Source organism: Paroedura picta, chromosome 4, assembly GCF_049243985.1.
Source record: "Paroedura picta isolate Pp20150507F chromosome 4, Ppicta_v3.0, whole genome shotgun sequence".
Taxonomy (NCBI): domain Eukaryota; kingdom Metazoa; phylum Chordata; class Lepidosauria; order Squamata; family Gekkonidae; genus Paroedura; species Paroedura picta.
Window position 1 is genome coordinate 32,183,067 of NC_135372.1, and position 26,770 is coordinate 32,209,836.

Sequence of the window (26,770 nt, forward strand, 5' to 3'; positions counted from 1 at the left end):
GTGTACTTCATCTGCCCCCAATTTATGCTTCTGCATCGGAACTGGGATAGTGAAGTTCTCGGTGCATAAACTGTCCACTATTGCAAAAGTGGAAGCTGGAATGAATCCCTGTTTGTGTAACCAACAAAAGAGGGGACACAAACTCAACCCAAAAATATTCCCATTTTGTCAAGCGGGTCAAGCTACAACAAATAAAATGAAATAAATGTAAGATAGTGTTCACATCTGCAAAATTAAAAACATGAGGGGGTCTGAATGTCAGACTACAATTTAAAAGCATTCCTAGTGGGTGAATACAACCTCTGAACCACGTGTAATGAGATGCATTCTGGCCTTTACAGCCTTCCCCAGTGATCAAAACTACATTCGATATTTATTTAATTATATATCAATTTATATACCACCCCTCTTGGACCTGCCATCTCGGGACGGTGAACAATAGTCGACTTATAGTTCATAACATAATAATATGATTCATAACATCATAAAATTGACCTAAAATTAAAATTGAACTATTATCAGCATTAAAGTTAAAACAGTTATCAGCACTGGTATAAATCCTTGCTGACACAGTATAAGATAAGGAGGTGAATATTCAGGGAGTGTTACATATTTTTCACAACCAAGTAAGGTTATCTGAAATTTAAAAAAGGGGGGGGGACCCAAATTATTACAGTTGAAATTGGCATTAGTGTAGAAAATTTTTCTTCCTGGATGCATGGCTAATAGCCAAGAACCAGAGTCAGACCAAGTATTCTTAGCAGGTATCTCATCCTAGACTTGGGAATCAGGATTGTTTTTAACCCTATCATAACCTTCCTTCCCAGCAAGAGCATTAAACCCCTTCTACGGGAACATATTTGGCATGAAGAAGACAATTGCCCTACTTTCTTCCGGGCGGATGGGGTAGGGGGGGCAATGTTCAGAGCCTTTCCCTCAGTGGAAACAGAGCAAGAAAAAAAAAAGTTATGCCAGCAACCCCCTTCATTCCTCTTCCTTCCCTTTCCTGAGTAGCCCTATTAACCCACCTGTGCTTCCTTTCCAGTGGCAGGATCCCGTATAAGGATATGTACACATTAGTACGGGTGATCTCGCCTCCTCTGGGCCTGGGAGAGAACTGCCCCTACAGGGTGGCGTGCAAGGTTTGCCTCCCAATTCCCAGCCACAACCCGGCACTAGGACATACCCATTAAACCGTCCCTCCCTCTCTGCTATACCACCACCACCACCACCACCACCACCACCACTGCCGCCGGACCTCACAAGGGGACTCCCCCACCCCGGGTGTTGCTCTCCTTTGAGTTTAAAGAGATCCATTAGCTCTCAGAACCAGCAGCTGTTCTACCCAGGGAGGGGACAGGGAATCGGGTCGACCAAACTTAAGAAAATTGATATTTTTGTCAGATCGAAGTAGAATACCTTGGGGTGTTTTTTTGGTAGGCTGGATGTTTCCTGGACCACAGAGAAGGTGTTTGACGGGTACCGGGTTGTGTATTCTTTTCTCCCACCTCCCCTGCCCGCCCCAAAATCTGAGCTGTCACTGGACGTATGTTTCTCTCTTAAGGATAGGCTTTATTCTCAGGTGTGTTCTCTGATGGGAAAGTATCCTGGGTAAAAGAACAGAGAGAAGAAAGAATGGCTAAGAAATGACAGAGATGTTGTGTGTTTTGTTGTAGGCGTCAGCATTTGGGTTTCCACAATCCAGGGCGGCGTGACCCTTGAAAAGAACATTACTAAAATTTTGAAAGGGGGATGTCTAAACATTGCTGCAGATTTGCCAGTTTCAAAACCCTCCCCTTGACCTTGTTCCCCCTGCCATAGTACATCAGACCAAAATACAAAAATATATAAGAAATAAAAAGCTTGTAGCGCTTTAGGAGAAAGGATTATACAACAGAAGTGTTAAAAAATTAAACGGAAAGAGGTAGCGTTTTAAAATGTTAAAAGGAAAGTTTACAAATTTTAAATAGGCTAAGCCAGCGGTCCCCAACCCCCGGTCCGGGGACCGGGACCGGTTCGTGGATCAGTTGATACCGGGCCGTGGCTCCTCCTCCTCCTCCTCCTCCTCCTTCCCGGCTGCTGCCTCGGGGGCTGCCCTGCCACTCTGTCGCCGGCTCACCTTTGGTGCTCTTCGGGGGCCGCCATGACTGGGGCTCCCCCTTGGCGTGGCACTGTGCAGCTGCTGCTGGCAGCGCCCCCCCCCCAGCGGGTGGCGAGAAGTCAGTGACACTTCATACCTGAAATCTATTCCAACTAACCCAGTCCTGACTGTTTAGCAACCAATAACTAAGGCAGGTCAACGCCGTATAACAGAGATCCCCGATTTGTAACCTTCTAAGTTCATCGAAATCAAGGGGCTTAGAAGGTGTAATTCTGTTTAGGATGACCCTGTAAATCTGCCTGCCTTTGCATAGACTTTACAACCTCCAGCCCCCACATAACATTCCCTCTCCCCCGATTATCTCAAGACACAGTGTACTCTTGTGCCAATGAGCGAGCTGAATTGATTTCATTTTCCAAACGAGGTAGGTCAGAGACGCCGCTCCCTTGATCCCCGGATACTTAGAGCAAAAGATTTATCCAATTACTGTCTTCTATCCATGATACAACTATACATCGACGATGCAGCTCAGGATGATAAGAGCTGTCTGTGGAAAGCCGGCGTTTCAGTTCTGCTTCGACCGGATACAAACATGCAGCTTAATGAACCTGGGGGATTCTGAAGCAGCCGAAGGAGCCATGCCAGTTTGGTGGAGAGAACCATATTTTTTAATGCGCCTCGCAAATTAAAATTGAGCCCATCGAGGTAAAAGGCTCTAGAATAGCCAATCGCGCCCTGAGCTGATTTATCATTTACAGGGAATGATTAGCACAGAATCGAAATAGAGAACTGCGAACAATGTAATTCCTCGCCTGTGATGTTAAGTGGTACAGTCCCTTCTACCTCTCCAGGTTCTGCCACCTCTTTACCACCTCCTGCTGCTGCATGTCTAGGCCAGGCATAATTCATCAGTGATTGCCGTTTGCTCCGAAGTCTTCCACACCAGTTCATTCCGGCAATGAGGCAGAGGCCTTCTCCTTGCTTCTGTGTAGTGGCAGGTCAGCAAATGAAGGCAGGTTTGTTTAGAAGGCCTCTGTCTTTAAAAAATCACACGCACGCACGCACGCACGCACGCACAGACACACACAAACCCCCAGATATTTTAATTCCTCTTCCTCTGTCAGTAACCTGCTAAAGTACAATCCTGAATTCTGAAACCTGCTAAAGTACAATTCTGCAGGAACAGGTGCCTGTTTTCCTAATTAACCTCTTTGTAGTGTAGGGATGCCAGCCTCCAGGTGGGACCCCTGGAATCATTTCCAGACTAAAGAGATCCATTCCCCTGGAGAGAATGGCTGCTTTGGAGGCTGGACTCCATACAATTATTCTCCACTGAGGTCCTTCTCCGCCCCAAATCCTGCCCACTCCCAGTTCCACCCCCAGGAATACCAGTCTCCAGGTATTTCCCGGCCCAGAGCTGGCAACCCTATTATAGTGGGATCTTTCCCCGGAACAGTTCACAATCTGTGAAGTCTTGTTTCCAAAAATAAATGGACAAGCATAATAACATTTTGCAGTGCTGCCATGAAAGCTCTCATTTCGGGGCCTTCACTACTTCCCTGCCCATAGTTCTGCCACCAGAACTGGGAGGCACAGTCCCTGCCAGAGGTAGAAATGACGGTTCAGAACTCCAAGCTACATCTCTGCCCAGCCCACACAATCTCCTTGCATGTCAATTTGGACCACACTGACATCTCCCATAGGTAAAGCATGCCCAGTTCCACCTTTCCAAAGCAATTTGCTTTCAGAAGATATCAGAACGTACCTGTTCCATTCCATGGCAGGAATGATGCCAACCACGGAGAGTTTACCAAACTGCCTTTTGATCTTTGAAAGGTATTTAAAAGCTTGTGGGTTTTGTCCCTAGGCCTATGTCAGCAGCAGCATTATCCAGTCAAGAGATTGGGCGAGAGCTAGTGAAGTCCTCCAGGGCTCTTTATCTCCCCCAATTGTTACTCCTTTCTCAGCTATGCCTAGATTTGCAGGAAGGAGGGAGGAAGTCCTTTCCAGATGGCACAATGGCATGTACCTAGCTTGCCAACCCCCAGGTGGTGGTTGGAGCTCTCCTGGGACTTCTGCTGTTCTCAATGCAATGGAGATCAGTTCCCCTGGGGAAAATGCCTGCCCTCTACAGCAGGGGTAGTCAACCTGTGGTCCTCTAGATGTTCATGGACTACAATTCCCATGAGCCCCTGGCAGAGTTTGCTGGCCGGGGCTCATGGGAATTGTAGACCATGGACATCTGGAGGACCACAGGTTGATTACCCCTGCACAGGACCCTCCCCCAAAATCTCCAGGCATTTCTCAACCTGGAACTCAAGCTGTCCACTGTGCATACATTCTTCTAGTACATGCGCTCACCATGTTGTGTGAACAAGGGTAAAGCATTTGTTTTCTACACATGCACAGCTCTGACCACTGGATATGTATGCTGCTAATACACATGGCTGGTAGGCACTAACACATGTGATTATTATTTATTATTATTACTAATTGAATTTCTATACCTCCCGAACCAGGCTCAGGGCGGTATACACAGTGCAATTAATAATAACGGTAGTTAGAATCGACATGATAAAAATCAACATTAACCAATCTAATATTAGTCAATATAAAGTATATTAACACATTAGCCACATTTAAAACATAGCGGAATGGGTGTATTGGTCACTCCCCGCAGATGTTTCCTGGCTGGATGTCTTTGTGGGGTGTTTTGTTGGAGGAGGCCTGAAGATGTTATTCGGTTATTGACCCCAATCAAAGGTGTGGTGGAAGAGCTCCGTTTTGCACGCCCTGCAGAACTGTGCCAGCTAAAAGGGGCTAGAGTGTCATGAATTGACAAAGGTCTATTCCTAGATTGACCTGTTGCCCCATGAGTAAACAGAAAATCATACAGTATCTTGTCTATGACCAGTATTTAAAAGGGTTGCCACATCCCTCCTGATAACTGGTGGGGGAAACTTACAAGGAAAAAGCATCTAGGTGATGCTCTGGTATTTTGGTGGGGAGAACTATGGTAAAACTGGCTTCTACTGTAGAGTTTTTGCCCATATACCAGAGTGTCGCCCGGACGTCACTAGGTGATGAAGTCACTTCCTGTACAACACCAGCAATGAAGCCTCTACCCTCTCCTTTCTCCTGGTAAGCCCTCACCCCACCAGCCAGCTGATTGGCCACTGGGGGTAGGGACTGGCAGCAGGAGTTCCCTGCCTCCACTTGGGTTGTGTGGCAACCCTGATATTTAATAACCTGCCAAAATTGCACCAGACATAGATTTTTATATCAAGAAACACAACCTTTGATCCCAACAGTCATTTTTGTGTAACTGTGAAGGTCTTCTGTTTCCTTCATTTTGAACTTCACTTTTTGTTCCATGGGACTCCACAGATGGCTTCTGCTGTTCCCTTTCTCACAAGAGTTTCCTGCAGGTTCTCAAAACTATGCTTTGCTTTGTGTTTTCATCACGAAACTACATTTAATTTCCATTTTCAAAAGTTTCACTGTGAGGTCACGGAGCTAGAAAGAGAACCCAAACGAAATTAACTTCAGAATTACCCCACCTGGCTTTTGAAACCAGCAGTGAGATATTTTTTTAAGACCACAATTGCTCTGAGATGAAAGTATACACATCGAGCTCTCTCACATGGAGAGATTCCCGATTTTTAGAAAACCGACCTCGTTTCACTCTTTGTACAATGACCTTATGTGTCAGCTGGTCAAAGGCGACCTAGAATTTTGAAATGCTTCAAAGGGTGCAGAGAAAATGAGAATCTCATTTTGGAATGCTGCCCTATGTTCAAAGAGCTCCTTGCAAACAGAAAACTAGCAAACCAGTTGCCAACCAGGTAGAGCTTGCCCAGAATTACATCTGATCTCCAGATGGCCAAGAGATCAGTCTCCCTGGAGAAATGGCTGCTTTGGAGTATAGAGTCTCTAGTATTATACCCCTCTAGATTCCCCCGTCCCCTTTAGACCCCCAACAAGCTCCACTCCTTAAATCCTCAGGAAGTTCCCCAGCTACCAACCGTAAGCACCACAAGCAAAGAGAAGGTTCCATAAACTTTTCTCCCTGTGGTGCTAGCTTTCCGTGCTCAGGGAGTTTTCGTTTTTGTGTTTTAATGCAAAGGACCTGCAGTCTGAAGTGGCAGGGGTCATTCTGCCGCCTCGTCGTCCCGGATGTGTAAATTGTGCCTGAATCAGAAGTTAAATGTTGCAGGACAGAGTGTTACAAGGCAGGCAACGCCAGCTAGATCCTGACCGTAACATCGGATTTCAATCGGGGGAGCCCTAGCTGAATGCTAAACTTCAGAAGGCCGAACAGCTGCCTCTGTCAAGACTCTTTAAACTCTAGTTGGGCTGAACTTGAAGCCGCATGCAGGAGAGACCTGGGGTGGGCGGGCGCATGGCATGCAGAATCTTCTTCCCGTTATTGTTTCCTGAGCCACTAAGCATGCCTTTGCACCAGTGCATGGTGGGAAAAGCGCTCCATCATCCCCGGAGTTCGATGGAAGCAAACAGACACGTTTCTCTGATCAGTCACCCCGGGTTCAGAGCACCTCCTATGCAAACTGCTGCTTTTCTGATTGCATAGAAATGACCAGAGGGGTGGGGTGGGGTACGCCTCTCTTCAGCAACGGGTTACATGACTGATGCCCCCCCCCCTCCTCGATCGCAGTACTTGACAGGACCCACTGGGGTTCAGGGAACGATTCTGGCCCCTCTCCTTCACCAAGGTGCGCCCGGCCACATCCTGCATTAACCCCTTGTTGGAGCGTGGTGTATCTTGATTTATACCACTTGCGCACAGCCCTGGGAACAACGTTAAGGCCCAAAACAACCTCTGGATGAAGAAGAAACTGGCCCTAAGTGGCAGCACGTAGATAGACGGGCCATTCCTTGGGGCGGCGGGGGTGTTCCTGGGTCTGTGTGACGGGGTTTATAAATCCACACCAGCTCAGACTCTCACGTATTATTTGACTCGATTAATGGGTTTCCTGTTCTTTTCCTGTTTTTTTTTTTTGTGTCGTTTTTTCTCTCTTCTGTTCCCTGTATCCCATTTTTGTTTCTGTCTTGGGTTTTGTTTGGGAATGCCCCCTGCCCTCCCTCCTCCCCGACCTCTTGTTGATCTGCATCTCCCTCTCCCCCTCCCTGTCCTCTTTCCCCCTCCATGAGCAGTGGCCGCATCCATTACACTGAGATGTATGAAATGCTGACTCTCATGTCCCCACCACTAGGCCTCGGCAAGAGATGTCCCTCCAAAGTGGCTTATAAGGTAGAACAACCCTTCTTTCCTTTATGGGTTTAGTGAGCAGCGATAAGGTGGGAACAGCTTAAGCGGGGAGCAGGGGGCAGGGGCGGCGGAGGGAGGCCTGTAAGATAGTGGGGAAGTTTTACTGATTTATAGTCAGGAATTTGCTTAATATGTTCAGGGATGGTTGGACTTCTGGAGAAATCATGTTTGCCTCTAAAAAAAAAACCTAACCGTGGCCTGTATTCAACTGCACGCCAAAAACCTTATGAGCCCTTTTTTCAGGGTGCAGATTTTATTTATTTATATATTTTATTTATATTTTTTATATACTGCCGCTCTCAAATGTCTTGTGGCGGTTTACAAAATCAATAAAATAAAATAAGATCCTCTAAAATAGCCCATTAAAACATATTTAGAACAATGATATGATATCAAGATGGCGGACAATAAAATATAAACCTGAGCCACTAAGACACAAATCACCGCCACTGTGGCTGTACTGTCCATGCTTGTCCACATTAGGTAGTTAGCATTTAAAGGACCCTCATATCCTAGCAGTACCCAAAGGCACCGGAAGAGCAGGTACTTGGCCATATGTGACTGGAGGACGCCAGAACTGGGTTGGGAGAGTGCGCACTCACTCGGTCCTCACAGGCAAAAATTACAGCCTTTCAGATCCCAAAGGTTTTTGTTGGAATGGTACAGTGGAGCACTTCTAGCACACGGCCTCCATATAAGTCAGAGAGGATTGCCATTCAATGCCGTTAGGCAGGATTCTTGCCAGGAAGAGCGTCTGTTCACTTTTGTTTATGACAAAACTTACTTGCATGCACACCCACGGGTTCTCAGAAGCACATGGCCCACATTAAAACACACACAGAGAGACAAGCACACGGAAGCATGGTTACTTGCCAGAGAATCCTGGGGCTCAGTTCAGACAATGTGCAAAGCCAGGATTTAATGAGGCCAACTGGGGAGACCGGGCCAGACCAATCTCATCAGATCTCAGAAGCTAAACAGGGATGGTCCTGGTTGGTAATTGGATGGGAGACACCAGGAAGTCCAGGGTCATGATGTATAGGCAGGCCATGACGAGCCACCTCTGAACATCACTTGCCCTGAAAATCTTATGGGGTAGCCATGAGTATGCTTAGCCAGTTTGGTGTTGTAGTTAGGAGCGACGGTGTCTTAGATTCCCCCTCCTCCTCTTGCAGCCACCTGGGTGACCCTGGCCTAGTCACAGTCCTGTAGAGCTGTTCTCACAGAGTAGTCCTGTGAGAGTAGTCCTGTGAGAAGTAGACCTTCGATGCCTCCCTGTCTATGGAGGCTCAGTTCACAAATTAGCCCGGACGGCTTGTTTCCATCTTCGACAGGCCCTGCTACTAGCGCCCTACCTGTCCTTGGAACACCTAGCCACTGTGATCCATGCAACGGTCACTTCCAGACTAGGCTACTGTAACTCGCTCTACGCAGGCCTACCCTTGACTTTGATCCAGAAGTTACAGCTGGTGCAAAATGCGGTGGCTAGGGTCCTCACTAGGACATCTTGGAGGGCCCATACTCAGCCGGCACTTCATCACCTGCATTGGCTACCAGTCTGTTTCCGGGTCAAGTTTAAGGTGTTGGTATTAACCTTTAAGGCTATACCCGGCCTGGGTCCTGCTTATCTGTGGGACGGCTTGGTTGCTTATGCCCCCCGCAAGGCCCTGAATGAATATGAATCTACTGGTTGTCCCGGGTCCCCAGGATGTTCGCCTGGCCTCGACCCGGGCCAGGGCCTTTTTGGTCCTGGCCCCAACCTGGTGGAATGAGCTCCCGGAGGAGCTAAGGGCCCTGCCGGAACAACCAGCTTTCCACAGGGCCTGCAAGACGGAGCTCCCTCTCTCGTGAGACTAACGTTATGACCTCCGACTGAACAGGCAGGGGTTGTAGGATTAGAACGCCATCGTTGTTGTTATTGTGTAACATATAATGGGAACTTATGGGGTTTTATTGTGATGTTAATGTTTTATTGTGAACCGCCATGAGACCTCCTGGCGAACGGTGGTGTACAAGTTTAAATAAATAAATAAATAAATAAAAGAAGAGCTCTCTCAGCCCCATCTACCCCACAGGGTGTCTGTTGTGGGGAGAGGAAGAGAAGACGATTGGAAGCTGCTTTTTGAGATTCCTTTGGGTAGCGAACAGTGGAGTATAAAAATTAGTGAAAGTCTGACTCTTATAGGGTATGTAGAACACATACCTGCTTCAGGTCTCCTTGGTCCTGCCCCCCCCCCCTTGCACAGACACACTCACATGCATGCACACACCAACTCCTTCCTCCCCCCACTTCCCCGACTTCTCCTCTTGCTTCCCTGACCTCTGCCTTGGTCCCTCCCCCCTCCCTCTCTCTCAGATACACACACACAGACTCCCTCCCCTCTCCCCGTGCCCTCTCCCTCCTTCCCTCTTGCTTCCCCACTCTCCTTGGCCCCTCCCCTCTCCCTCTCTCTAAGACACACAGACACATTCACACACATGCACACAGAGCCTCCCCCATCCCCTCTACCTCCTTATCTCTTTCTTTCTTGACCTCCTCCTTGGTCCCTCCCCCCTTCCTCTCTCTCAGACACACAAACACACACACATGCACAAGGAGACTTCCTCCTCCCTCCCACCTCCCCTTGCCCTCACCCTCCTTACCTCTTGCTCTCTTGACCTCCTCCTTGGTCCCTCCCTCTCTCACAGACACACAAATGCACAAATACACAGAGAGCCTCCCTCCACTTCCCCTCCTTACCTCCTGTGGCAGGAGGGCTGCTGTGTTCTGAGGTCCTCCTCTGGCTAAGCTGGCAGCTTCGGGGCTCTGCCAGCAGGGCTGTGGCTGCCCCAGCCTCCCCTTCCAATGCTGGCCACCTCCATGCTGGCTGCCTCCCTGGCTCTTCTGGCACACTCGGGGGGGGGGGGGGGGCGGACTCACGGACATCACATCAGTGAGGACTTCCAAGCATGCCAGAAGACGTGTTCCACATCAAAACCCACCTCTTCTTTTTTGTCTGGCTGGATTGTCCAAATGCAGGCTGCTCCACTGATTTTGCTTCATTTAGATCTGCCAAACCAGGCACTGGAAGTAAAAGTCTGAAGTGGGTTTATTAACCACTGTTGGCTTTTAGAGTTTCCCATAATCTGTAAACACAGATGCCCTGACTTAACGCTGGCTTGTCCCCTGGCCCTGCAAAACCAAAAAGGGATACCAAAACCCAGCCTAACCAGAAAAGTTCGGAACCAAAAGGTTGAGCTGCAGAAATAATTTTTAAAATTTTCAAATATTTATTACATAAAGTGCCCTTGTTCAACATATTAAAAACATAGTCATCCTACTTTTAAAACATCACATTTCTAACTACACATGGAATAAACCAACAAAATGGACCAAATGCGCTTTGACCACGAGGGATCTTGCTCATTGGTCAAATTATTGTGAGGAATGCACTCATGTATAAAATCAAAGAGCTCACTGGGCGGCAAAGAAAAATCTGTTAGGTGCTGCTCCAACTAGTCTTTCTAATATAAAGGTAATCTTCTTTGGAGCCCACAAAGCGAAAGGTACATGTGGGAATATATGTGGGATACGTGTGGGAACGCACTGATGCATGTGGGAACACACTGGTGATTGAGAGATGAGCAAAAGCAGAGAGTGTTGACCTCTGGAAGTACATAACTTAGACCAGGTGTAGTCAAACTGCGACCCTCCAGATGTCCATGGACTACAATTCCCAGGAGCCCCTGCCAGCATTTGTAGGGAATTGTAGTCCATGGACATCTGGAGGGCTGCAGTTTGACTATCCCTGTTTTAGAGGGTGGGCTCCCAATGTGTAGCTAGAAATGTGATGTTTTAAAATGATGATGACTAGGTTTGTAATATGTTGTCCCCTGGCCCTCCCATAATGCACTCTTTCAGTTTAATACTGAAAGTATTAAAGTGACATTCTACAGTGAGTCAGAAGCGACGTCCCCCTGAAGTAGCCTGACCACATGTACCTTTTTGAAGGGGTATCCTTTTTTCACATTTTCCAGCCATCCCCTCATTTTAATTAAGATGTCAATTTTGTTCCCTTTTTAATAAAAGATACTTGCTGTAGCATTAGTTTTTGGTTTTGCCCATAGGTTAATGTAACCCATGTCATTTCTATCCAACAGTTAGAATTTGGACCATGGGTGCCAAAGGTCATGGGCAGTTAGTAAACTTGCAGCTGCAGGAGCCCCCCCCCCCCCCTTTCCCGGTTCTTCTGTCCTTTTAGGGACTGGTTTAAGAAAGGGTTTTTGTAATTAAAGCTATGGCTTAGAACCCTTTCCGCTAGCTGAGTTCTTCTGGCCTACGTCTGCCTAAAGCAGCCTTTCTCAACTTTTTTACTGTTGAGAAACCCCTGAAACATTCTTCAGGCTTCAAGGAATTCCAGAAGTAGGACAATTGTGCAGAATAGGGTTGGGAAGCAGAGCTGAGTACATGCCCACCCAGGGCTCCTCCCCTTCTCATCCCCTCCAGGACTATCATTGGCCATTGGGGGGGGGGGGTTGACATGACCATATATGGTGTTATCACCTGATAAATGTTTACCAAATGTAAAAAATTTATACAAATTAGTTAACTCCCACCCAATCAGGAAACCCTGCTTGATAAAGCCTGGCCTAAGATTCTGTAGTAGTTCTGTCACTGAGGAATAATGGTAATCTCAATATGTTTATAAAACGTCTTGCTTTCATGAATACAGAATATTTAACCCTGTCCCGTTTTTGCCATCCCACTATCCCCTTTTTGTGTCAAGGAAATATGGTCAGCCTACCCTGAAGAAGCATGATGCGAAATGCATCACAACTATTAAAGATTCCCTATGAGCACCAATTATTTTTTTTTCTGCTTTCTTCACTGGACTGGGTGCAGCCCTTCCTACTTCCAGCTTAGGGTGAAGACACACACACAAAAACACACACACAACATTGTGGAGTCAAACCAAGATTTCCCTGACCATCAGGAAGCTGGACCCCTGCTTTGCAGATTGGTCATAGCAAAAAGAATAAACCAAGGCTTCGGGCTATGTCCGAATTGAACTTGGTCTTGTGGTGCTCCTGGAAGTCTCCGGAACGAGGGTGTGGCAGAGGAGCTAAGAACATCCCGAGCGATATACATTCTCTGGGAAGTGGATTTGGCCTGTTTTGTTTGTTGGTTTCACGGATTGGGACAGAAGGTGCATGACCCACCCACTCTTGCCCTGGTCATTGATTCTTTCCATTTGCACTCACCAGTCACTACCACCACCACCACCACCACCACCCCTTCTCAGCCTCCGATGAATGGGAAAACTTTGCATGGGCAAGCCACTGGCCGGCAAACATCATCACTCTTTTTTTTAAAAAATCAAACCAACTCAAAAAGGGGGCGCCAGGATGTAGCTGGGCAGCAATACGATCAGGCGGGCGGGTGTCCTGAGATTGGGCGGGAGCTGGGAAAAGACACCCCCCCCCCCCATGGTCTCTGAATGGTGGAGAAGCACAGCCCTGGGCTTGTCTCTCCTGTGCCCCACACTAAGGACAGGATGCACGTTCTGGACGAGCGGAATAAAGAGAGCATGCTGGAGGGAGGAAGTATGTCCAAGCTTGGGGTGGGCGGGATGGAGGAGGAGGCGATCCTTGCCCTTCTTTTTGGCTGTCCTCTTCTGCACATTCTATGCATCCTCCCCCCCCCCTCGAGTCTCCCTGATACGTTTTCCGACATTGTTTTCTGCCTCCTTCCCCCCCCCCCTGCCCCGACCGCCCCTTTCTTGTGCAGAGGCTGGTCCTGATGAACATGCCTGTGGCGGAGGACAACACTGTCCATTTCACCTCCACTCTGATGGCCCTGATCCGAACCGCTTTGGACATTAAGATTGCAAAAGGTAACAGGAGGAAGGGGAGGGCGAGCTAAGGCAGAAAGGGCCTTAGACTTACCAGTGGAGGGTCTGCCCACCGGACAAAGGTCTGTTTCACTGGGGGTTGAATAGAAACCCCTCAGGGCAAGGTTGCTGAATGAGCGTCGCAGTTTACACTGTAGTCTTCACGTGCTTGAAATGGTTGTGTGAATAGGGGCAGTTATATTTTAAGAGTAGCAAAGGCTATCTGATAATTGTTGTAATTTTAGTGGGGTTTTCAGGGGACTTTGTATTTTTTATTTTTATCTTGTAACCCGCCAATCTTGTAACTCTGCCAAGAGTGGCGGGAAATAAATTCAAATAATAATAACAACAGCAACAATAACATTAATAACAACACCTTTATTGCCCAATTTATTTATTTATTTCTAGTTACGGGGCCAGCTTGGATAAACCAGTTCTGCAGAGATAGGGGCGTTCTGATACTTCATTGTATTACATTTGTGATCCTATCCCTTTTGTCTTTGCAACAACCCAATCAAAGAGATTAGGGTAAAAGAATATGACTTTCACGTGAACTCCACATCTGAGCAGGGATTTCCCTGGAGAAAATGGCCATTTTGAGGCTGGGCCCTATGGCATTGTGCCCCACTGCCCTTCCCACACTCCATCCCCAAATCTCCAGCAGTTTCCCAACCTGTATCTGGCATCTCTACCCCCCCCCCAAACCTGGCAAACCTACGTGGCATAGGGAAAAACAAAATTTAAGTTAGATTGACATGGCAGGTAAGAATTCACATTCTACCTAAATACGGCAGCAATGTGGTGGCTCTCCTCCCTATGGGATTATGAGCATAAACTAATATTTCATGTTGGTTTGGCCTGCACTGGTCTAGTTTTCATTCACACCCATCTTGATCTGACCTAAAATCTATTTACTTTGGGGAGCGGGGGGGGGGGGGGAGGAGAGAAGCAAGAAATGGGAAAGCAGCAGGTCTGTGTGGGATGGACTTAGGATCAGAGTCTGAACGGAACGACCAGAATGAGGATAGGATAACAGAAGGCTTGTGTGGGCTGGATTTGGGAATAGTATCTTTAACGAGGGACTGGCAATGAGGACAAGGACGAAAGAGTTTTGAAAGTTCTGTGTTAAGTCGTTTTTTTTTGGGGGGGGGGTTGAATATAGTTGGTTCAACCCATTCCTGTGAATGTTCTTTTACATTCCCTTTACTTGACTTCAGTTTTAAACATAGAAAGAAAGATATTTTGACACCTGTTGTGCCTCTCTGAGGCGAAAGTCCCTCATACAGAGAGAGAAAGAATGTGTCAGCGCTGCAGATTTGGAGGGAAAGACACAGTTTGGGTTTGAATACGCCGAGCTTGACTCGCCAGCTCTTTGCCAAATCTATACCTAAAACATCCTTTCTCAACCTTTTGTCTGTCGAGGCGCACCTGACAATTTGTTCATGCCTCGAGGCATGCCGGAAGTGATGTCAGTTGGCCACACCTCCCTACCGTCCCCTCCAGTGACCTCTTCATGGTACAACCCATAGAGTCCATCTTCCAAAGCAGGGGTAGTCAAACTGCGGCCCTCCAGATATCCATGGACTACAATTCCCATGAGCCCCTGCCAGCATTTGCTGGCAGGGGCTCCTGGGAATTGTAGTCCATGGACATCTGGAGGGCCGCAGGTTGACTACCCCTGCTCCAAAGCATCCATTTTCTCCAGGAAAACTGATATCTGAAGTCTGAGATGAGCAGTAATCCCAAGGGATCCCCACCTGGAGGCCAACATCCCTTCGTCTATTTGACCAACTTCTTTGTCCTTTCTTCTCATGATTCCCTGTAGGATAGCAAGAGCAGAGTATTACGCTAATAAATTTATAGTACCGTGTACTGGCTAGATGTTGAAATAGTAGTTGGGAGGACCAGGTTCAAATCCTTACTCTGCCATGCTGTTCATTGATTGCCTAGTCACTTTCACATGGCCTAGCTAGCCTAACTCTCAGGACTGTTGTGGTGACAAAATGAAAGGGGAGAGAATGCAATTAATAGGCAGATTCGGAACTGGTTTCAAAATCTTTGCTCAGCTGTGGAGCTCACTTGGAAGTCATTTTCATTTAGCCTAATTTATTCTATTCTGACCGAGCAGTAATATCGGGGCTCTCTCAGACTCATCCACCTCACAGGGTGTCCGTTGCGGGGAGAGGAAAGGCTATTGTAAGCCACTTTAAGACTCCTTCGGTAGAGAAAAGTGGCATATAAGAACCAACTCTTCTTCCTCAGTAATATCAGGGCTCTCTCAGCCTCATCCACCTCACAGGGTGTCCGTTGTGGGGAGAGGAAAGGGAAGACTATTGTAAGCCGCTTTGAGAATCCTTCGGGTAGAGAAAAGTGGCATATAAGAACCAACTCTACTTCTTCCTTTTCTTCTTTTTTTTTACTGGGTTGTTGCAAAGACAAAAGGGGTATGACCTGTGTAGATAACCCTGCGATTTAGGCTGGAAGAATAAGATGGAAATGAGATTAATAATGAACCGTTTTTCCTGACTCTTCATACTTGTGGCTTCTGTGCAGGAACGCACAGGGAGTGCATGACTGCAAGCCAGCCACGGAAAAGAGCTTCCAATCTTTTAAAGAATATTCTAGAGATGTTAGAAGTGCTCCTCCTCCCTTCTGTCTACAGAGATCCTTTTCCCACCCAAAGGACCACACAGTGGAGGTGGAAGGAGTAATTTCCCCTCAGTTTTCTTCTTTCAATCGAGAGGAGATGACTTTCTTGAACTAGTAATGGGGGATGGTTTATCCAAGGGGTGACAGGAGCAAAGGTTTTCAACAAAGCTGGTAGGATGGCCCTCTTTTAGAAATGTGAGGAAGAACGATGATCATAAACCATATATTCTATGTTTGGTTGAGGGTCAAAACACTACCTCTTGCCCAGCTTGTCACTGGCTTATCCAAAAGGCCAAAGAAGGCAAAGCAGCAAGGCTTGGTGTAGTGGTTAAGAGCAGCAGCTGTTAATCTGGATAACTGTGTTTGATTCCCCTCCTCCACATGCAGCCTGCTGGGTGATCTTGGGCTAGTCCCAGTTCTCTCAGAGTTCTCTCAGCCCCACCTACCTCACAGGGTGTCTGTTGTGGAGGGAGGGGGGGAAAGCGATTGTAAGCCGCTTTGAGATACCTTCGGGTAGTGAAAAGCGAGATACAAAAAAAGCCCAGGTCTTCTTCAAGCTGTGCCGTGGAGGAAATCTCTAGATGCCCCGGATCCCTGTAGGAAAAAATGGGTCCAGTGACAAATGTCAAGCGTGTGGCTGAGATCTTCATGAATAGCCTCGGTACCGACATCAGCAGTATCAGAAGCACAAGGCCAACCAACTTTGTCTAGATTAGCACTGGAAATACCACCAAAAAAGCTAAGAAAAAGACCAAACATTCCCACTGGGGTTCACCAACTCACCACCTTCACCTCAGTGCTGATCGGTCTTCCCTTGATGTTGACAGACTTCATCTTCTGGAGTCTTAGCTTCACCATCACCTCAGCATTTACAATACTAGTAGGAAGATTTGCCTTGGAGTCGAGGCTCAACACCAGCAATCTTTAGATTGACATCCCCTCAGCACCATGCTTCATCTACTGAAATTGATGTTGAGCTGTTGTGAGCCCAGGTCTTGTTTGCAAGGACTCCGTGGAGGAAGAGCCTTGCCAGGAACTCCCAGCTTCACCCAAGCCTCAGCTGGATGAAAGCTCAGCACATCCAAATATTTAATAGACAGAGAGCTCTGTCCAACAGAAGGGAATGGAGCTGCAGACAAACCAGGATTTTGACTCCAAAGTTGTTGCAGAGGCTTCTCATTCCTTTGCCCAGCCTCCAGCTGCAGCTCCCTGTCAACCCACCTGGCTCACTGCTGGAAGAGAAGTCCAATTTAAAAGGCACCACACCAGGTTATCAAGACAGATACTGATTGCAGAAACCTGTGAGTCTTCACAGAATTAAGACAGAGAGGCTTCTGATAACCTACATTAAACTGAGGGTGGAGGCATGGATCGTGGATGCAACTTTACAGCTACATGTGACCGACTCCTTTTGCTGATGCCCTTGGATTGCATGAATGAACCTTTGACTCACCGGACTGTCTGATCTTACATTCTTTCTGCCCCCTTGGCATTCTGTTTTGGATACTAATTCTCCCTGCCTTCCTGTCAGCTCATCTATACTTCCTTCCAGCAGAGAGCTGAAACCTGAGACCAGCACATGAGCTGTCATTGCGTCCAAAGACCATTGAGGCATGCTGCTTATTCTCTGAGGTCATCGGAGGACCAAGTCTTTGAAGTGCTACCATCTGTTCCCATTATGACACTCCAAGGCAAAGGACAAACAGGCCAACAGCCTCCATTACAATGGCCACCACTGCAGAACTGTTGGTTCACTTTCCCTTCTATGATGCCCCTCCAATGGGGACCACAATATTGGTCCCTCCACAATATTGCATCAGCTCAGCCACTGTCTAGATGGGTAGGCTCTGCCAATGAAAGAGGTTATAATAAAGCCACGGTTATAATAAATCCATGAAGGCTCAAGCTCCGTCAGCAGCTTTCTGGTTCAGACTCACATTCAATGACATTTGTAAAATAGCAACATGGTCCATACACTTGACATTTGTCAGGCATTACTGGATGGACATGGATTCAGTGAACGAAGCTGTGATGGGAAAGGCAACATTACAAGCAATCTTTCACTGATCAGCCCACAAGTACCTCCTAGGGCAGGTGAGCTTGCTGTTCCCTCATGTGGGACTGCACAGAAGCCACAGCAATGAAAACAGGCATGCACTTTGCTGGTAAATGTTATTCACAAAGGTCTTTTGTGCTGGCACACACCCCTCTCTCCTTTTCCCTGCCTTCCGTCTATTATTAAGCTGATGGGGCCAAAGGTATTGGGCATCTGTACACAGCCCGTGGCGCCACGGGCACCACGGACTGAATAAAAGAGTAAGGGGTAGTGGGGAGGAGTTAGGGCGGGACCGGTCCGGGATAAAAACTCGGAGGGGCCAATCAGAAGCCGCGAAGTGTCAATCCCGCCCCAAGCACCCATTGCCTGCTTCACTCGCTCAGGGAAAATGGCGGAGCGGCTGGTGAGAGCCTCGGCTGGGGGGTGGGCCGGGAAGCCTTCTCTCGGCCGGCGGAGCGGCCTCGCAGTGTCGTAGACGCTGCGAGGTCGCTCCGCCGGCCGGCAGAAGGCTCCAGAGAGCCTCGGGTGGGTGGAGGGGACGGGAAGCCTTCTGTCGGCCGCCAGAGCGGCCTGAGCCCTCCTAGCGCCCATTTTATTACTCTTTAAAATGGGCTTATAATCTAGTAAAACCTATAAATCACAACATGATAAAACAGCGTTACCAAGGATGGCAAAACAGACAAGGGGGATATAGAAGGCAATAAAAATACATATTTAATAAAAGTTGAAAAAATCTAAAAACATATTAGATAAAATGGATGGGTAGACATATGCAGTTCTTGTATGGTCAGCAGGATAAAACTCACTTAAAGAGCCACTGTTGTCAGGGATTTTGCAGCAGATTGAGTTATTTCTGAATGAAAATCTGCTAACCATAAAGATACCAACCAAGTATCGTGTCCAGATCATGGAAGCTGATGGTACCACTTTACTCTGCTCTGGTTCGGCCTCACTTGGAGTACTGTGTTCAGTTTTGGGCACCCCAGTTGAAGAGGGATGTAGACAAACTGGAGCATGACCAGAGGAGGGTGACAAAGATGGTGAGTGATTTGGAGACGAAGACGTATGAGGAAAGGTTGGGGGAACTTGGTCTGTTTAGCCTGGAGAGGAGACGACTGAGAGGGGATTTGATAACCATCTTCAAGTATTTAAAAGGCTGCCCTATAAAGGATGGAGCATAGTTGTTCTCTCTTGCCCTGGAGGGACTGACCAGAACCAATGGGATTAAATTAATGCAAAAGAAATTATGTCTCCGGAAGAAGTTCCTGACAGATAGAGCGGTTTCCCAGTGGAACAGGCTTCCTTAGGAGGTGGTAGGCTCTCCATCTTTGGAAATTTTTAAACAGAGGCTGGGTAGCCATCTGACGGAGAGGCTGATTCTGTGAACGTTCAAGGAGGTAGCAGGTTACAGTAGATGAGCAATAGGGTTGTGAGTGTCCTGCATAGCGCAGGGGGTTGGCCTAGATTACCCAGGAGGTACCTTCCAACTCTATGATTCTATGATTCTAGGACTCAGCAGGAAGCTGGTATCTGGGCAGATCAGGGGTCTTCCAAAGTGCCCTGGGGGCAGCCGATTGATCCCAGAATGACAAATGGTGGTCTACGGTCTCTATTGCACCAGACTGGCAGCCACAGGAGCGTTCTGTGAATGGGATTTTAGCAAATCACCCTCTCAGCTCTGCTGTTGGCAAGGCATTCCACCTGGCAAGCATAAAAGCACCCTTGTGGTTAGGGATTGTGAGGAGTTTCAAATAGGAGTGGAGGGTCATGAAGGCTTTTCCCTGCTGTGGGAAGGCTTTTCCCTGCCGTTCATCCAGTGCTGGGGCGTCCTCAAGGCAGCGAAGGTAACGGAGGGAAGAGCCCTCTCCTCGCCTCTCCTCGTAATCCCTTGGGTGGGAAAGAGATCTCTGTAGACAGAGGGGAGGGGGACCACTCCTGACGTACTCTAGAGCAGGGGTAGTCAACCTGTGGTCCTCCAGATGTTCATAGACTACAATTCCCATGAGCCCCTGCCAGAGTTTTCTGGCAGGGGCTCATGGGAATTGTAGTCCACGGACATCTGGAGGACCACAGGTTGACTACCCCTGCCCTAGAATGTTCTTTAAAAGCTCGGAAGCTCTTCTCTGCACTTGGCGTGCAATCATGCCTGGCCAGGAGACCACTCGATGAACAACAGTGACAGGGAAGCGTGGCCCTGTTTTTCTCCGCAGACTCCTTTTGGCCTGTTTTCTTCTAGGTGGTGCAGACTGGCAGCAGCTGGACTCGGAGCTGCAGAAGGAGATTCTGACCATCTGGCCTCACCTTTCCCAGAAGATGCTGGATTTGTTGGTCCCCATGCCAAAAAGTGAGTCCCAGCAGATGCCGGATGTGTCAGTGCCCGCGCCAAAAAGCGAGGGGTCGTGAGAGGTACCCACGGGGAGGGGTCGGGGGAGAGAAGGCTGGAAGAGTCAAGGTGCTGCCTGCAAGCGTTTTCCTCCAAATCCCTCCCCCCTCCCCTCCGATTTCAGCTCACTTAGCGTACCCATTTAGCTCATTTCTTCCCAGGTTTGAACTTCCAGCTTTGGATGTCTGAAGACCCTGCTTTTAAAAATACCCACAAATAAAAGGAGAGCAAAATTCTAAAACATATCCAATTTTTTTTGCTTAGTTCATCAGTTTCCAAGCCCCAGCTGGATAGCCCCGGCTAGCCCGGTCCCGTCAGGTCTCGGAAGCTAAGCGGGGTCGGCCCCGGCGAGCACTTGGAAGGGCATACCAGGACCGTGATGCAGGGTGGGTGGGTGGGTGGGTGGGGAGTTGCTGGTGGTATTCCGTGTAGCAAATGCGACTGGAGCAGAAAGGATTTAAATCCCCATTCTCCACCTGCCCACTCAGTTTGCCTCACAGCCATGAGGGAGAGAGGGGACGGGCCATGACTAAATGGTAGAGCAATTGCTTGGCATGCAGGAGGTCCCAGGTTCAATCCCTGACACCTCCAGTTAAAAGGACCAGGCAGCCAATGATGTGAAAGACCTCTGTCTGAGACCCGGGAGAGCTGTTGGCAGTCTGAGTAGACAATCCTGACCCTGAGTATAAGTCTGATGTATGTTTCCCAGCCGTGCAGAAAATTATTCAGCCTTTTGCTAATCTGTTACCACCCTCGTTACCACTGGAGAGTCAGTTTGGTGTAGTGGTTAAGAGCAACGGCCTCTAATCTGGAGAACTGGGTTTGATTTCCCCACTCCTCCACATACAGCTGGCTGGGTGACCTTGGGCCAGTCACACTTCTCTCAGAGCTCACAGAGCAGTTCTCTCAGAGCTCTCTCAACCCCACCTCCCTCAGAGGACGTTTGTTGTGCAGAGAGGAAGGGAAGGCGATTGTAAGCTCCTTTGAGGCACCTTTGGGTAGTAAAAAGCGGTGGTGAAAAAAGCCAGCTTTTTCTGCCTTGAACCTAAGCTTCCTGTCTTTGATTTTATGCCAATAAAGGTATTCTATTCAATTCTATTCTATTCCTATCTTTGACTTTCAGCAACAGACCTGACCATTGGCAAAATCTACGCAGCCATGATGATAATGGACTATTACAAGCAGAGTAAAGCTAAAAAACAAAAGCAGCAGCTGGAAGAACAGGTGGGCAGATGCGTACAAGAATGAGAGGGATCTTGCGTTCTCTGATGTGTTCCAGCATTTTAGGATTTGGCTTGAGAAACAGGATTGCGCTGCCTGAGGACAGCCCGATAGGCCACTGTAGCCTGATCCCAAAGCAGGATTGGCCATGGTTAGTAATACGGTGGGCAACTGCTATGGAAGATTTGGGGTGCTAAGCAGAGGAAGGCAATGGCCAGCCGTGCTTGTCTCTGGCCTGGGGCCACCATGAGTCGGTTGCGACTTGTCATCCCACAATCTGTGCCCTGGAGCAGGGGTAGTCAACCTGTGGTCCTCCAGATGTCCATGGACTACAGTTCCTATGAGCCTCTGCCAGCATTTGCTAGCAGGGGCTCTTGGGAACTGTAGTCCATGGACATCTGGAGGAGCACAGGTTGACTACCCCTGCCCTGGAGGACCCAGCCTACCTGATTTTGTCATGGTCCGTGCTGGTTAGTCCTTGGATGGAAGACCAGCAAGGAAGTCTGGAGTCAACACACAGGCATCTCTCTTAGTCCCCTGCCGTGGACGCCCTACAGGGCATGTGGCTAGGTGGCATTTTTGACGACATCTGAGGATAGCGAGTTGTACTGGTATGACCTGTGCTTTTATTATGACTGTGGTCAGACTTTTGAGTCCTTGGAAACTGGGTGTGATTCCCCTCTCCTCTTCCACATGCTGTCAGCTGGGTGACCTTGGGCCGGTCACAGTTCTTTCAGGGTTCTTTCAAACCAACTCACCACGCAGGGTGTTAGTTGTGGGGAAAGGAAGGGAAAGGTGTTTGTCTGCTGCTTGGAGACTCACAGGGCCTGCTGGGTGATCTTGGGCTGGTCATGGTTCCCTCAGAGCTCTCTTAGCTCCACTCACATCACAGGGTGTTTATTGTGGGGAGAGGAAGGGATGGTGATTGTAAGCCGCTTTGAGATTCGCGAGGCTTGCTGGATGACCCTTGGGCCAGTCTCAGTTCTCTCAGAGCTCTCTTAGCCCCACCTACCTCCCAGGGTCTCTGTGGTGGAGAGAAAAAGGGAAGGCAATTTTATGCCATTTTGAGGCTTCTTCACATAATGAAAAGCGGGGTATAAAACACTACTACTACTAGTAGTAGTAGTAGTAGTAGTAGTAGTAGTAGTATTACTACTACTACTATTATCCTTCTTCTTTTGGCAAAACGTGGGATGAAAATGCAGTGAATAACTATGAATCTGCACCTTGACCCAAGGCTCTTTCCTCTTTCCCCCCACAGAAGAATGCCCCAATGTTCCAGCGGATGGAGCCATCCTCTCTTCCTCAGGAGATAATTTCCAATGCCAAAGCTTTGCCTTACCTCCAGCAGGATACGCTTTCAGGACTGTAAGTGTGGAGGGGAGCTTACGCCACGCTCCTCCCTCCTGCCGGCATTCTGATTGCCCCTTGCCTCATTCTTTGAAAGGCCCTAAAGACAAAAGGAGGTAGTAGAAAGAACGGGCAGAGCAAAAGAACCTGAAACTGATTTGAAAAATCTTGATAATTACCAAGCAGGGGGGCTTATCTTTAGTACATGTAAACAATGCTCTTGGCATCCCTAGGACGCTTTCAAGGGTTCAAAGCAGTTCAAATGGTTTATCTCTCTTTTTTTGTAACCCTTACAATGACTTTGTAGGGTAGGGCAGTGCTAGCATTCCCACTATTGCAGATGAAGAAATGTGGGCTTAACTTCACGTTACGTTTTGGCAGCCAAAGTCAAACACCTCTCTGAAGCTATGATCCTATGTTGGGCCAACCTGGAGCTTCTACCAAAAACCAACACTATTCATGCAATTTCCAGGCTGTGCCAGGAGTGCTCTGGGGGCGCTTTGGTTCATTCCGCACCTGTTGGAGAATGCACTTTCAATCAACTTCAGGAGTAGATTGTCCTGTTTTGCACAGGACCCTCCAGCTGCAAAAGCACATTGAAAATTCATTATCCAACATGTGCAGAATGAGCCAGTTTCAACATCAGCTGCCTGCAACAGCGAGAGACGACCGACGGGTTGGAAGCAGCTAGCCTATCCCGTGCCAAAGTCTGTAGGCAGGACTTTCATATGGCCTTACCAGATTTATTTACTTATTTTTAGAATTATCTTTATAGCCCGTCCTCTTGGCCCTGTCGTCTTGGAGCGGGTTACACCCTACAACAATACAATAAATTATAAATGTAATAAATAAGTTGAAAACTCTAAAAAACCCTCTAAAACAGTTAACTGAGGCTCAGTCATCATTTGATGTCTCTCCCTTGAGGGAGGAATCGGCGAGAGAGAACATACTGTCAGGGGAGGCCCATGTGTGCTGGCCTCAGCCACCGATCTCCTCTGCTATACTTTTCCATGGAAAAAGGTCACCTGTTTAGCAAAGTAGCTAGGCTAGATGAGACACTGAGCGATTCAAACCTACAGCCTCCGTTCTGTGCAGAAAACAGCTCACTCGAAACCCACAACATTTATGCAAACAGGTTTATTTAGCATAAATCTGCTGCTTTTTCTGTGGACTCATTATGAGTTCCCTCAAAAAGATGGTTTTGGCAAGGCGCAGGCAGATCAAGGGCAGCGGAGGATGTGTGGGATGACGAGCATGAACAGAATTCATAAACAGAGGTCAGCTGCTCATTTAGGACACAAGAAGTTTCACTGCTGCTCCTTCTTTGTGAAGTTCTGCAGGTTTGCACAGAGGAAGTTTTAATCACTGACAACAAGACCCGGGTCCTTGGAGGGTGTGATTATATGCTACACGTTTTGAATGAACACACTTGGCAGAGTAATGCACAGTGTGAATGTGAACATACATAATGCGCACAGAGCCTCTTAACGTGTATGCAGAAACGCAAAGAACTGGATCTTAATTCATTTTCTTCCCCTATTCGTGGTAGGAAAATCAGCAGAATGCAATATTTCTGCCTTCCTCCTCCAGCTGCAGCCCCAGAGAGGCCCCCAAAATGCTGCTCCCCAAGGGGGATTCTTTTGGGGAAATCAATGATCTGCAGTGGGGAAGGTGAGGGAAGTTCCATTCCATTGGTGGGACGAAATAGACCCAGAGTTTGGATCCAACCCAATGGGAGGGCTCTTCAGAATCCAAAATCAGTGCTTTATACCTGCCTCTCTTGGGAATCCCGTATTAACAGCCTTGCAGAAGACTGACGGGTTTATTTTTTCCATTTCTATGCCCCTTTTTGACCCTATATGACCCCCAAAGTGGCTAATAATGAAAATGTCTTTGATGAAGCTCTGCGTCTCAAAAGCTTACAACCAGGGGTAGTCAAACTGCGGCCCTCCAGATGTCCATGGACTAAAATTCCCAGAAGCCCCTGCCAGCATTCGCTGGCAGGGGCTTCTGGGAATTGTAGTCCATGGACACCTGGAGGGCCGCAGTTTGACTACCCCTGGCTTACACCCCGACAAATTGTGTTGGTCTTTATGGTGCGACTGGATTTGAATTTTGTTCCGGTACATTTATAGACATCAAAAATCAGCAGTGACAGTCAATTAGCTTCAAAGCAATAAAGCCAGCAGACTAGTGCCACAAAATTCAAAGGGCCTTGCGAAACCGAAATCATGAATATTGGTGATGTTATGACTGCATCAGCAAGTCTTCCTTCGGAAGAGAATTTCACAAGGTAAGAGCCACTGAGAAGGCAGGGAATTCTCCCTAGTGGCAGTTTGATGTCCAAGATATAAGCTTTCGAGATTCAAAGCTCTTTTCATCACATATTTGTTAAAGGGAGTTCTGATTCTCAAAAGCTTACCCCCTGGAAAGTTTCTTGGGTGCTTTTAGACTCAAATCTTGCTCTGTTAGTGTGAACCAACTTGGGGGAAGGGAGGCAGTTCCCCCACCAACACACACACACAAAATGCTTAGATGTGCTTAAATGTAGAGATCTTGGTAGGGTGGAAGACCAGAGAAGGAAAACTGGCCTCGATCGGGGCTGAGGTTCAACCCTGGCTCTGACCTGGTGGAACACTCTCCATAGCGAAATCAAAGCCCTCTGGGAACTTCAACAGTTCCAGAGGGGTGGAAAGGACAGAGATGTTTCACCAGGCCTATGGTTGATTCCAGGAAATTAATACTACAAAGTTGCTGGCCCCCCTGTTTGAGAGCCCGCCCAACCTTCCACTGACGTAACATTGATTAACCCCTCAGTTAAAAATTGGAAAATAGGCTGTTTTAGTATGGTTTTAACTTTTATTTATTTATTACTTGGATTTATATAACTGCCCCTCCTGGATACCGGATCGGGGCAGTTTACAAGCAATAACTGCATTAAAACATTAATCATTAAAACAGTTGAAATAGCTAATAATTAAAATTGTAAAAAAAACACTAGGGGCCAAGCCCGTTGCATTCAGGAATACAACAGGCTCTAGATTATGGGGGTGGAGTGGAAGAACTCTGCGGATGGCCTCCCCCTCCCCCCAGGACCTGGAAAGGCTGCAGGCAGCTGTTAGGGAACTCACCGGCAGGGGCAGCTCTCATATTGGTTAATATGTTTAAAATGATAATTTCCAAGCATTGGTACCGTTACACTTTTCTCACCGAAGGAGTGCTAATTCTTGGAGGTTAATTGCATGAGAACAGGTTTTTATTGGAGAGGGTGGGGAGAGAAATAACCTGCACTTGGAGTAGTCGTCTCCTCTCATTTGAAGCGGGACTGTCTTTACAGGAGCAGCCGAAGCGGGTACCCCTCGCTGAGCCCACTCTCTCCCCAGGAGATATTCCAGTTGGCTTGCATGGATCCACACCATGGGGAATACCAGGAGCAGCAGTCTTTGGTAAATCAGTGCATGATATCCAGATGCCTCTTGTTGCTATCCTCTTTCCCTGCTTTCAGAAGTTCCCTGCATAATCCCGATACTATTGTATACGTTTAGCATGTGCCTGAAGACCGTTCTGGGTTTTTATGCCTCAACGTGGTACTCGTATAAAGTAAATGCCCCTTTTCTTGCCATAGGGATATTAGGAAGCCTGTCATGCTCTGAAGATGTTCTCACCATGGCAACGATATCGCCACTCATTCCCCAAAAAATCGTTCTGTGCATCCTGGCCTCTCCCATCCCCCCAGCCCCTTTATATGTAAAATGAATGGGTGATGTTTCTGCTTCAAGAAGCACTTTATACAATAGACCACAACAAAATTCTAAAGCAACCGCAACAGCTAATGGGCGGTCTCAGAATA

The 26,770-nt window shown here is 47.8% G+C and overlaps 1 protein-coding gene across 6 annotated transcripts in view; it reads left to right on the plus strand.

The window, feature by feature from the left end:
• Window positions 1-26,770, plus strand: part of CACNA1E (calcium voltage-gated channel subunit alpha1 E) — a 584,956-nt gene that overhangs the window by 530,081 nt on the left and 28,105 nt on the right. For 4 of the 6 annotated variants that reach the window (XM_077332237.1, XM_077332231.1, XM_077332234.1 and 1 more), the window contains 6 exons: window positions 7,277-7,373; window positions 13,159-13,264; window positions 20,203-20,310; window positions 21,473-21,573; window positions 22,832-22,938; window positions 26,258-26,366. In XM_077332237.1, the coding sequence (XP_077188352.1) occupies window positions 7,277-7,373; window positions 13,159-13,264; window positions 20,203-20,310; window positions 21,473-21,573; window positions 22,832-22,938; window positions 26,258-26,366 (628 nt within the window). Of the gene's footprint in view, window positions 1-1,045; window positions 1,143-7,276; window positions 7,374-13,158; window positions 13,265-20,202; window positions 20,311-21,472; window positions 21,574-22,831; window positions 22,939-26,257; window positions 26,367-26,770 lie in introns of all 6 variants that reach the window. The other 2 variants (XM_077332232.1, XM_077332235.1) reach the window with 1 other exon arrangement.